The sequence below is a fragment of the Mirounga angustirostris genome, unplaced genomic scaffold (genome assembly GCF_029215605.1).
Source record: "Mirounga angustirostris isolate CCGP_5_RB_7025 unplaced genomic scaffold, mMirAng1.0.hap1 SCAF_14, whole genome shotgun sequence".
NCBI classification, from domain to species: domain Eukaryota; kingdom Metazoa; phylum Chordata; class Mammalia; order Carnivora; family Phocidae; genus Mirounga; species Mirounga angustirostris.
In genome coordinates, this window is record NW_026991722.1 from 26,415,001 (window position 1) to 26,428,042 (window position 13,042).

Below are 13,042 nucleotides of genomic sequence, written 5' to 3' on the forward strand. Positions count from 1 at the left end.
TTCTCCATCTTCCTCCGATTTGGATGGCTGGGCTGGTTCCATCTGAAAACACGTTATTCCTTTCCCTGGAAGCGGTTTGGTTCCCCCATGCTTAGTAAGTTCAGTAAACCCTGAAAAACCATCAGAACTCCAAGGATGGGAGCCAGAATGGATAGAAACCACGGAATCCACTGTTGTTTGATATTCAGACAGAAATACAAAAGCCAAAATGAAGTAAGGAAAAGTATAGTCAGGATCAGTGTTCACATAAAAATTCCACAGTGCCTGGAGCTCAGGGTAGTACAGTCAGTAGTTATGTTGGTAATAATATCTAGTCATACCATTGATATATTACTAGCCCCTTCCTCACAATAATTAATTTGATACAGATTCCCAGAGAAACTTGCTCCACATTGATTTTCCATATTACAATTTTATTCTCACATTATTCAGAGGAATGTGTAGGTAGTAGGTTAAATTATATTATTATTCTGTATTGAATGGGAGACAGGTGGGACATGGAAAAGATGACAAGTATTATTGAAATGAACAAATGTTCATTTTGTTAAATTTATCGTGGAATCTTGGGTCACAAGAACTTCATCCTTATGGTTCTTTTGCTGAGCATGTGGAGATGATGTTTTAAACACCAAAAATGTTCAGGAGTTTGGGTTGTTGTGGGACTTAACGTGGTGTACCTTCAGCTATCCTGTCTTGCAGGGAAGATTAGCTCATGGTCTTTGTATTGAAATGCATCTTCGAGAAAATCCCAGAGTGGGCACCCGTTTGGCCTATGTTTTGGTATTAACATATTTACCTGTGGTCAGACTCCAAGAATCCATTCATTTAGTAAAGTGTCAAAAATCCAGAAGAGCCCATGAAATTATGAAGACCTGTGATTAGCTGCTTTGGAGTGGTAGGAGTAGAATGCTTTATCCAGAACACCCTGACTGTGAATGGAGGTATATTTCTTCCCATGTAACAACTGTTAACTTCCACATCCACGTGATCGCATTAATTAATTTATTTACTCAGTTACTCCACAAATACTTCCAAATGCCTACCCTGTGCTAGATACTTTGCTAGGCACTGGGGATTCAGAGATAGAATCCATACCAGTCTGTGCCCTCTGGTTGCTTCCAATCAAGAGGGGAAGAAAGATAAGTTGTAATGCTGTATGAACACTATAATAATGGTCTGCAAAACATACGGTCAGATAAGGTTTATGGAACCGTGTGTCAGTGTTTAATCTAATCATTATCTTTGGAAAATACCAGTATTTTATGTCAGCACACACGCAGTATAACATAGAAGCATAAAATGTCTTCTCATACTACCTAATAAGTCAGGATGCAGTTTTTGATTTTGATACGAATTTTTCACTCCCATGGCCATGATAAATGTAGTTTACCAAGAAATTTCTATGTCCTTTCTCAAAACAAGTAAGGATATAGACATATCTTTAAAATATAGATACTTGCTTCAATTGTTTCCCGATACAAGTTCAGTTTAGCAACAATACTTAGTTCCAGTTTTTTGTTTTTTTGTTTGTTTGGTTTTTTTTAGTTCATCATTTTAATTAAATTTAGTCTTCCTTCAACCTTTCAGCCTTATTAGTAACTATTACTTTTCAGGAACCTAAAGGATGATATCTTTAAATGATTTTTTTTAAAAGATTTTATATATTTATTTATTCATGAGAGACAGAGAGAGAGAGAGAGAGAAGCAGAGGGAGAAGCAGGCTCCCAAGGAGCAGGGAGCCCGATGCGGGACTTGATCCCAGGACCCCGGGATCATGACCCGAGCCCAAGGCAGACGCTTAACCGTCTGAGCCACCCAGGCGCCCTCTTTAAATGATTTTTTAAGAACCTCCCTGCTAATGATCATTAGCCTTACACACAGCAGATATTCTATTTCTATATAATTAGAAGGACCAAACATGAAGTTTTTCAGCAGCCAAAATTCCTCAGAAGCCTGTAGAACTTTTATCCATAGGTCTCTTTAAAATTAGACCCATGGCTTAAAGCCAAGTAATATAGTTTGGGGGGGGTTGGTAGTTTGGTCAAAATATTACCTACTGAAAAATATAAATGACAGCATTTTGCTTGCAATCCCAGAGTAAGGTTTTGCATATCCGTTTTGAATAACTTTAGTGAAGTTAAGTGATTTGAAATTGAATGCAGTGGGGTAAGCTGGTGCGACAGCTCAAAGCTATGGCAGGTCAAGGAAATCATGGAAGTGGAGTCATCCTGGCTTTCAATACATTTCATTGTAGAAACGCCGGCACCATTGGACTCAGAGCATGGCTGCATCTTGTTATATGTATGGAAGTTTTAAAATCAATTTGATTTTCACTGGTATGATTCTCTAGTGTACTTAATATGCTATGGAAGGATTTCTGAGAATAGTAAGAAGCAGTTACACTTCTCATGAATATATAGCGAATGAGGCACTCTGATTTATTATTCCATTCAATCTTAGAACATGCTTATGATTTAAAAAAAAAAAAAGGAAAAGAAGAAGAAAAAAAGTTCTAAGGAGTACAACTGGTAGATCTGAGTTTTCTCTCACTAGGTGACTTTGGGTAAATACTTTAACTGCTTTGTGCCTCAGTTTATCCACCTGTAAAATTTGATAAAACCTCCCAACTCTGAATTACTACAGACATTTTTATGAACAATGAATTTTGAGGTTTTTCAATATATGTCTTCAAAATTAAATTATCCCCATATTTTAGATATCAGTTTCTTTATTTATAAAAAAATCTCCCTGCTTCCTAATGATTTTTTAAAAATTTACATGACATTTAAGGAGATAAAGACAGTGAAAAACTCTCCAGAAAAAAAATAGCATTTATTGAAAGCACAAGCTCTGAAACTCCAGAGAATTCTAAACGAACTCAAGATATACTAATTCAAGAAGCAATGTGTATGCAAACTTGCAATAAATTTTGATCATGATTTATAAAGTTTGCTATAACTCTTAGTTTGCTATGATTTCCCTGGTATTAAATCTTGCTCTTACTCCTTTTTTTTCACTAATGGAGCTAACATTTAGTTCATTCTGTAGCATAGCCTCTCCAGTGGTATTGATTTTCTTTTCTCTTCTGTTCTGTGACCTCAGTGAAGTGTCAAACATCACAGGGGAAGAATGTAATGTAGAATTTAACGCCAAGAAATTAGCAGAAGTCTGTGTCCTACTGATAGAGGAGAAAATTATTTAACCTCGCTTTCTGTGTCATTGATTTTTTTTTTTTAGGATTTTATTTATTTATTTGAGAGAGAATGAGAGAGAGAGAGAGCATGAGAGGGGGGAGGGTCAGAGGGAGAAGCAGACTCCCTGCTGAGCAGGGAGCCCGTCGCGGGACTCGATCCTGCGACTCCAGGATCATGACCCAAGCCAAAGGCAGTCGCTTAACCAACTGAGCCACCCAGGCGCCCCTGTGTCATTGATTTTTTAATGCCCTAATGCAAAGTGTTCTTAAAAACTTCTCTAAGCCATATGTTGTGCTGCATTTTGGTGATTGTTAAATGCACTAGTTACGCTAACTGCAGATGAACTTTGACCCCATCCGCATTGTACCTCTAAGATCGGTTGTTAGAGAAAGTAAAAATCCCAGCAAATCAAAATTAAAACCAGATTCTAAAATTAAGGTTAATAATTAGAATGCAGAGTTTATTGGGGAGTCAGACCTGTATAAATGGAGTCTGTTCCACAGAAGGCCAGGCCCTGGACTGAGGCTGTTGGGAGGCCGAGAGCAGAGCCTCAGCCCAGCCCCAAGGGCACGACCTTGTGCAGGAACTTCCACAATCTCTACAGTCACAGCTGCTTTTCCAGGGTCTGCTCAGTGGCACCAGAGCACGTGGGGTGGCACAGGAGACCCCACTCACCAACTCTGGAAACATCTGGATGTTTGACTGAAATCTTCACTCTTCATCCGAATGTTAGAGGGCATGTCTGCATTCTTATGTAGAGGCACAGCCCCGAACCAAAACAGTTTCCTTGACTCAATTTATCCTTCAATGTACAATTAAATGACACCCTTTCTTTCAATGGGAACGTTTCCTCCAAATGTTTTCATGAAGTGTTGTCAACAACGGTCCTGGTCCCAAAGGAACATAGAAGCCTTTTTAGTGGGAAGCAGCTTGCTAGCCCCTGGGGCTACAGCATGGGACCTCTGAATGCTGGTTGCAGGCTCCAGGGAGTAGAACCCCGAGGAAGGGAGCAAAAGGAGAGAGAAGGTATTTCCATAAAAGGGATGGGTGAATGCCAGCGTCTTAACTCTTTATCCAAATGTCAGGCATTGCATATTGTACCCTGCATACTTAGCAAACCCTATACACATGCAAGGTGCAATATTTGAATGATCTTGTTTATTGAATTCAAGTTTAGCCTGAAAAGAGTAATTATGTATTGAATCAGCTTTTTGCCCTGTCCCATGACCACCAACTGAACAGGTCATCTGACCTACTCGTTTGGCTCTTAAAATTAAATGAGCTCTGAAAATGTAAGGTATTTTTGCCCTTGGAGGCCACAGCAGACATAAACATTAATATTTTCGTGTCTCGGTTAAAATTCAGTGCTATGATTTTAGCTCTGAAAGAAATTTTCAAAATGTCAGACAGGAACACAATTGGAAACATCACAAACTTCCCCAGTAAACTGAAAATATAGAGTATGTATTCAATTATCCAAATGGATCAGAATATGCTTTTTCATTCATAGGAATGAGTTCGTGCTTAAAAACCCCTTATGACAATTGAGGATTTAAAGTAGCATTGCTTTGTATTTCTTCTGCAAACCAGATTGAATTAAATTAAGAGCAAACAGTATTTGTGCCCCTCCCTAAGGTAGAGGTGATGGGGTTACCTATTGGGCAAGGTCTCTCTGCCCTCAGAAAGCAGATTTTCTAGCTGGGGAAGACTAGGCTTGCTGAGTTGAAACCCCACAGCGTCAGGTGGTCGAGTGAAGACAATAAGCACTTGGAACTTCAGCCTAGGAAGGAATGGATCAACAGCATTTGCAGAAGTTGGGGAAGTCTTTACGGAAGAGTAGGGACTTGGATGGCATTCTTATTGTAGATGGGGCACCTTGGGAAGGGCAAAAACATAAGGCAGAGCCAGCGGGTGTGAGGAATGAAGGCCCAACTAGAATAAAGGGTTTGTGCTTGCTGATAGAGAAAGGCAGCTTGGCTCAGCTGAATGGAACAAGGTTATGGGAGAACCTGGAGGCACCGGGGGAGGAATTTAGAGTGAATTATGCAACGTAGACCATGGGAAACCATCGCATGGTTCTTGAGCAGAGGTGTGCCATGATATTTAAGAGAAAGTAATTACCCTTGTGCCTTGAAAGGTGGTGCTAATGAATCTGTTGCCTGTTTTGGGTTTGTTAGTTGTTTGTTTGTTTTTTTCTGTTGGACATTCCACTTCCCCCTCATTTGCTTTGTACCGCTCGTGTCTGCTTTAGTGTGGCATATTCTCACGTCCATCCCTCTTGTACTCCCAGTTTCCGATGGCTCTGTGAGGGCAGAACCAAGGGTGGGGTGGAACTTTCACCTGGAATGTGGGACCACCTGGTGCTGAGGATCCTGGAGAGACCTGGGAGCGGCAACCCTGTGGCCCCAGGCTCTCTGGCCTCCAGGGCACTCGGCAAGGGTGTGGTTTCCCCCTACGTGGCGCTGTGCTGCCCCTGCCTTTCAAGGCAGGCAGGATTCGTGGGCAGCGATGCAGGTCACAGCAAACTGGCTCCATGAACGTGTATTTGTGGAGTCCTGGTGTAGGCATGTCCCTGAGCAGCAGATTCCGGTCACATCAGTCCACTGGATGCATTTTATGTGCCTATTATCCATTATTCCCCAACTTTAAGCCACCCAGCTGTTTTCTTTGACAGTCTAACTTAAGATATAGTTAAGCCTGGCCTCTAAGAAAGATGTTCCTTCCATATTATAATGTTCCCTCCTATAACTCAACACAATTAAAATCTCCCCCTGCCATTTTGTAACTTTTTTTTTTTTTAAAGATTTTTTATTTATTTATTTGACAGAGACAGCGAGAGAGGGAACATAAGCAGGGGGAGTGGGAGAGGGAGAAGCAGGCTTCCCACTGAGCAGGGAGCCCGATGCGGGGCTCGATCCCAGGACCCTGGGATCATGACCTGAGCCGAAGGCAGACGCTTAACGACTGAGCCACCCAGGCGCCCCTGTAACTTTTTTTTTTTAAATGGGAAATAGAGTGGGAAGGAAAGTGAGCATTTTAATTTCTGGATGTCTCCAAATCCATTCATTAATTTTGGAAAAGTAAAATGCATTTAACCTAATGGAATATTTATAAAAATTGGAAGCTCATTGTCAACTAAATCTCATTTATTTAATCTAGTATTAGACTGCCTTTTTTTTTTTTTTTTTTTTTTTTTTTAACCAGATGGAAAACCTTAGCAGTAATAGTGAACAAACATATCCAGGCTCCCAGAGGTCATTTTTAACCACCATTAACAATCTGGTTTCACAGATTAGTAATATACAAAAGGCAAGGGTCCAGTAAAAGATACACAAAAAGGCAGCTGAAGCGTCTGTGCTCCTTATTTACCTAACATTTAACCATTTTAAAAAACCCTTTATAAGTGAAACATTTGAATCTTCCAAGCTCCAAATTGGGAGGTGTTACCGAGAAGTTGCTGCAAAGTATCTATTTGAGATAAGACACTGATGTATAATATTAATAAAAGCTCCACGAAGCTGGTAAAAAGAAAAACTTAATATTATCGGTAGATTTGCTTGTGGTTAAAGTAGTTACCAAGCACCAGCCATTTGTTTAATGGTTTCACACCTATGTCAACCTCCTAACTGTGAAGTAGCAAAGAAATGTATATTTACATATCATAGTTCCATTTTTGAATTTAATTATCCAACTGAAGTATAATGTAAGATAAACAGTCCACAAAATACACTGATGAATCAAAAAGGTCTATCATGTGATAAGGACACGGCTTCTAGAGCTGCCTATTCAGAAATGGATAGTCTCGTTTAAATCATGTTTCCAGTGCTTGGGACAGTGAAGGATGGTAAACCCTCCCTCTGCCCTGCAGATGGTTGCAGACGTACATGCATGCTTGTTTCTTCTCTTGTTCAGACTCAACATTGTATGTGACTATGAAACAGCTATGCATTTAACTGATTGACTGAGACTGGAGTAAACAGGTAAAACTGCACATAATAGGCATTTATTTTCATTTCAAAATGCCATTATTCTTGGTTTATATATTTATGATTTATTATCCACCTTCATGTTACTCTTCTTTCAGGGAGTAGTATTTTCTAGGAATCAGAGTGAAGTGTATATTTAAAACGCTTCACAGATATTTTCATGGTTCTATGTAAAGAAGAAAGCCAGGTTTGAATGAGCAAAGCCTATAGAGAGAGGTCGTGTCTAAAACGAAAGTGAGAATGAGGTTGTACAGATATGATCTAGATGGTAGAGAAAATGCCTGTCATTAAGGAACTCAGAGATGTCTAAGATATTATTGTCCTAATGAGGGGTAGCCAGGGGAAGCACCTTTTCATCACTACGCACATGTGCGGGAATATTTGCATATATGTATATTCACATGTATGTATATACATACACACACATACACGCAATCCACTCATTCCTGCAAATACTCTCCACGGTCATTGGGTAGAATGCAGAATCAACATTTATAGTATCACATTAAAATTTTCCTGTCCGTCCTTGATTCTGTAGGCCACTGCTTTGTGGAGAAATTCTGTTTTCCTCTTTGCAGGAATTTTTACCTTGACAGTGAAATCTCCCAGTATTCCTACCAGTGCCTAGGGCCATTTTATTCTATTTCTTGCTGAGGAAGGGAAATGAATGAATGGTGAGGAGAGAATTGAAATGATGCATTCTGGCCTGTACTGTCATTTAGAATGTTTGACCTCCTGGGGTTCCTTTCAGTGACAACTGAAATACTTTATTGAATACCTATTATGTGTCCAGCGTTCCCCTAGGCACTGGCCATACAGGAAAGTAGTATACAGCCTGGTGGGTGTGGTAAGTGAGTAAGCAGACAGCACCATGGATGCAAAGGAAGGAGCTAACCCAGGGGGTCAAGGAAGGGGGAATCCATGAAATCTGAGAGCACCTTCGTCTGTCCTCTTGTACATGAAAATGGCCAGCTTAATTATATTATGTGGATATTTGCAGATAGCAGGTTGAAATTGGAAAAACAAATTCTGGTTAGCTAAATGATTGGATTCCTTTGGTTTATTTATATCTTGTAGGTTACGCAGACTCAATGTATGACTGTACGTAAATCCGTTTTCTTAGCTTGCCATCATTCTAGTTAGCACATAAACACAATAGGTAAGAACAGCACCTAACTTTTATCCACAATCTAGTCTTTATTGGTTGAAGACCAAGTGGTTCTGAAACTATCAGCAAGCATGTAAATATTACAAAGTAACATAACTTATTTCACACCTCTGTTTTAGGTTGATTAAAAAAAAAAAAAACTACAGTTTTTAGGAAAACTCCAGGCTTATACATTCTCTCCCAAGGAGAACAAAAGCCTCCTCCTGTTTCTTTCTAACTGCCCCCAAATTGTGGCGACCCAAGAAGGGAGGAGGTTTCTGCTTCCACAGCCTTGAGGGTCTCCAGTTGCCACTAGGCTCCCTCACGTCTGGAAGGAGAGGAACTCTGATCCGAATTCTTCCAGATACGTTAACAACCTCCTCTTCTGCCCGTGGAGCAAGGACCTGCGTTGTAGCGAGTGGAGAGTGGTGGGGGGAGGGGGCTGCCACTTCAGGCTAGGTAGACTGCGTCCTCTTTTCCTGAAGCTCTCGCCGTGCTTCAGGGGAATTGTACAGGGGTAAATGAGGACAGCATTTGGTTCTGAGAACTCCCACTTTCAAGTCGTATTAACCAAGCTCCTCGTAGACATTAAAAGAAAATGAAAAGAGGGGCACCTGTGTAGCTCAGTCAGTTGAGTGTCCGACTCCTGGTTTCAGCTCAGGTCATGATCTCAGGGTTGTGAGATGGAGCCCTGCGTGGGGCTTGGTGCTCGGTGAGGAGTCTGCTTGGGTTTCTCTCCCTCTCCCTCTCCCTGGTGCTCTCTCTCAAATAAATATTTTTTTAGAAAGAAAATGAAAAGAAAAACTTTCAGAAAATAGACTACACAAAACCAATATTTTTTCTCCTTTTTTTTAAAGGTGAACACACACAAGAGACAAATTCACCTCATTCACTCAAAAAGGATGTTGAAAATATGGGGAAAGGTAAAGAAAAGTTTTAATTCTGTAGAACTTCTCTTAGCTTCAAAAGACCATGGAGATAATAGGAGGATATTTTTGTTCTACACCATATTTTAAGCTTGACAAGCAACATATGAATAATATATGGACCATTGGGTGGATATAATTGAGATTAATGCATACATATCAATCAATACATGACACTGTAATATAATACTTTAAAATAATATATTACATTGATTTATATTCATGGATTTCTGCACAAAATCTATCCTATGTCTATGTAACACTTTTTAAACTGGTAAAATATTTTGTCTTATAATAATAAATAGCCATATATAACAGTTCTCTGGAGAGTTATTTGTGAAGATTAGTAAAATGACTCTTCTGTTTTTCTTTATTAGAAGAACTTCAGAAGGTTTTATTTGAACAAATAGATTTACGGAGACGACTAGAACAAGAATTCCAAGTGTTAAAAGGAAATACGTCTTTCCCAGTATTCAGTAAGAAATCACTTTTATTTTATTGCATTATGGTATGTGATGACGTTTCTATTATTAGGCTTAAAAATAGGCTTCTGAGTATGAAGTGCTTGTGTCACGTGCCACGGGGTCTTCCCGTGGCCTCTGTCTAAATGTTTGGAAATTTTAGTTTGTTATTTGTGCTTTGAATCAGCTCACAGATAAAATTTCTTACGAGAACCTTTTGTATTTATTGTACTGATATTTGTGTATCTGTGTGTATGTATCATGTGTATTTAAAATATGTAGGCAAATATATCATTAAATATGTAGACATATTTAAATACTCTGATATTTTTAGATTGTATATTTCAAAACAAAAGAATTACTCAGGTATTTTTATTCTCCAAGGTAGGAAAAACAAAAGAACAATTAATTTTTATTCTTGGATATAGTTGGGAGAGCTTCCCGGTGCTTGAAATGTGTATAAATATGAAGATTTACAATTTAACAATTCAGTGTACATATATTTATTTGATTGAGTGAGATTAATATAACTTAGCAGTTCTGAATTCTCCATTCATATTCAATGTTAAAATTCCATTCCAAATTTGGTGGCAGATACGGTAGCGTAAAAACTGTCGGTTCTATTCCCAGAGTCCCAGAATTTAATGCTAGGTGTCCACATTTCTAAAATTCACCAGCCTTGGGCTGGGTCACATTTGGACAAATATGTCACAGTGCAGTTTTTTCAAGCTTTTTGGAGTTTCTTTTAGTCGTATTCCTCGCTCCACAGAAAGGAAAGTGGGAAAGAAATTAGTATGTAAACTTATGTTTTGAATTCTGTAAATTTAATATTAGTTTTTTCTGGGACGCTTTTTTAAAAGGTCAGCATGCCCCTTGTTATGAATCTGGGAACCACAAAACTCACATTGGCAATTCCTGTGCTAGGGCCATGGGCCAGCATCTGGGAGATTTTTTAGTACTTGTGACAATTTTAATAACATGAGCATGAAGGTCTGCATTCACCAGGGCTTCTCACATGTGATCGTCAGCACAACTAAAAGACGTGCCTTCTTGGGTAGCAGCTTTGAAGAGGACTGGGTTCCTGGCACATCTCGAACTGAGTTCCACCGAGCACTTAGCAGGGATAAAAACAAGGAGGATGCATGGTGGAGGAGAGCTCTGACCACAAGGAGCAATAGGGTCTGCCAAGTTTGTGATCTCTCAGTACCCACAGGGGAGGCTCGGAGTTCACAGTGTTTCAGTGTTTTGAATTTCAAGACTGCCTGCTGAGGGCTGGGAGTAAGATGGAAGGGTGGAGCGTGGCCTGTAGCTTTTAATAGTGTGTTAGGATCATCGTGACATTGTGGCTTCGAGAAAAAGAGAAAAACATTTAAAAAGTATCTCTGAGATCTTAAAAACCAAGTGCTTCCAAAGGATCCACGGTTCTCCCATTTCTAAAACAGTATTTTAATACCCAGTTCCTTACAGCAATGAGCAGACCTGGAATTGTTTGCTTCCCCTATGAGCTGATGTTTATCTCATTGTTGAGTTTGCAAATCCTTGCCTTTAGATCCAGGAGAGTGGGTCAAAGTGCCATTGAACCCCTAAAGTACCAGCCTTGGTACTCCCCATAAAGTCACCCAACTCCCCATAAAGTCAGTGTATCTGTAATTTATCCCCTTGATAAAAGCTAATTAATCATTTTAAGGAATTAAGTAATTTATAATAATTGGTACATTTTCCTTCTTAATTGCCCTGCCATAGAGTATGTACCTGTTTCTGTTCAAAAGAAATTAGAATGTTACAGTACAACCAGCCCATTTTGATTCAGACCTATCATTCATCCTTTTGAATCCTCTGTGATTGCCACATCCATGAAACACTTCAATTAAAGAACAACAAAATTTTTTTCCTGTTTTTTATCTGCAGCGTACTCCACTGACCGAGAAAGTGGCATGTGTGTGCCCAAGTTTGAATAATGCGTGGTTTAGACATACCACAAAGAGGCAGTTAATTTCACACCAATGAAAATAGCAAATGTGCATTACGTGCTTGTTTACTAAATGTGAGAGGCCATGAGGCTTGCAGACAGATTTAGATTCGCTCAGAGGGGGGAAAATGGAACTTTGTGAAGCCGCATCAGAAGGAATCGTAGAGGAATCCTGGCCAGAGTTTCACAGAGCCTTTTACTAGGAAGGGGACTCTCAGTCATGACACTTAAAAGCGTGTTACTTAGAACACTGTGGACCTCAGCTAAGCTATCACGTGTGAGGATTAGGAACCCAGACCTGAGTTCACTCTGGGGCTCTGCCTCTTCCTGGTTGTGGGACCTTGGAAATGGTCAAATGGGCCAGATACTTCCTGTCTTGTGGGAGGATGCAAGGAGTAAATGAGAGGAACCGTGTGAAGTGCTATGCATAGCCCAGCCTGAGAGATGTGCTCGGTACTGTCAGCTGTGAGGATGGTGGTGGTAAGGATGGAGGAGGAGGAGGAGGTGATTAGCACTGAGCTCTAGAAAAGCCTTTCTAAAATAGATTCAAATTTCTGAGTTTCTCCCTAGCCTTCTTGTTGTGGTTCTGAGGGCTAATTAGGGCCACAGGAATGAATCCTGGGCATGGAGACGGTAAATGTAAAGATCAGAAGAAGGATGTAGGAGGAGGACAAGGAAGGGTGGGGAGGAGGGGAAGGGGGAGGAGGAGGAGAAAGCAGGTCTTCATACTTGGGGACAGAACTTTGGAGGAAGAAGAATAAGCAGGTGTCTCTACTTGCTGTAAATCTGGAAGTCATGGTTGCCACCAAAGTCATTGTTTCCCCCTTCCCTAACAGCTATGTCTCCTCTTCCTCCCTTCTCTTCCAGAGCCCTATACCTTCCTTTATTATGGCATCCATCCCTTGACTGTAGTTTTCATTCATTTCACTCTCTAGCCACAGGTACCAACTCACCCCTGAGCTGGGGACCTGCCAAAGAGTTGCTGGATGAGGCAACCAGTGGAGAAGGCCCTCTTCACTGCAACAGGGTGCCCTGGGCCCTCTCCTTTCTTCCCTACTCCAGCCCTTTCTGCCCACTGCCATTAGCCCAGTCTTGCCAAAGCTCTACCTCTGGCTCTAAATCTTCTACCCAAGAAGCTATATTAATCCCCTACTGTTGATCATGTTGTATCTAATTTAACTCCTGACTGACTCTCAAAACTTTCCGTAATTGGCCCACCATGCCTCTCCGGTCTTACCTCCACTCCCCTCCTTGCTGAGCTCCAGTTACCCTACAGATCACTCTCTCCCCTTGCTTTCCACCTCTGCGGACTATGTTTGTCTAGTCTGGAATGCCTCCCCTCATCTAAGCGTTCCTAAT

The 13,042-nt window shown here is 40.4% G+C and overlaps 1 protein-coding gene across 1 annotated transcript in view; it reads left to right on the plus strand.

The window, feature by feature from the left end:
• Positions 1 to 13,042, plus strand: part of SKOR2 (SKI family transcriptional corepressor 2) — a 34,332-nt gene that overhangs the window by 6,828 nt on the left and 14,462 nt on the right. Inside the window, exons 4-5 of the mRNA XM_045886332.2 lie at positions 9,185 to 9,250; positions 9,631 to 9,729. Of these exons, the coding sequence (XP_045742288.1) occupies positions 9,185 to 9,250; positions 9,631 to 9,729 (165 nt within the window). The remainder of the gene's footprint in view (positions 1 to 9,184; positions 9,251 to 9,630; positions 9,730 to 13,042) is intronic.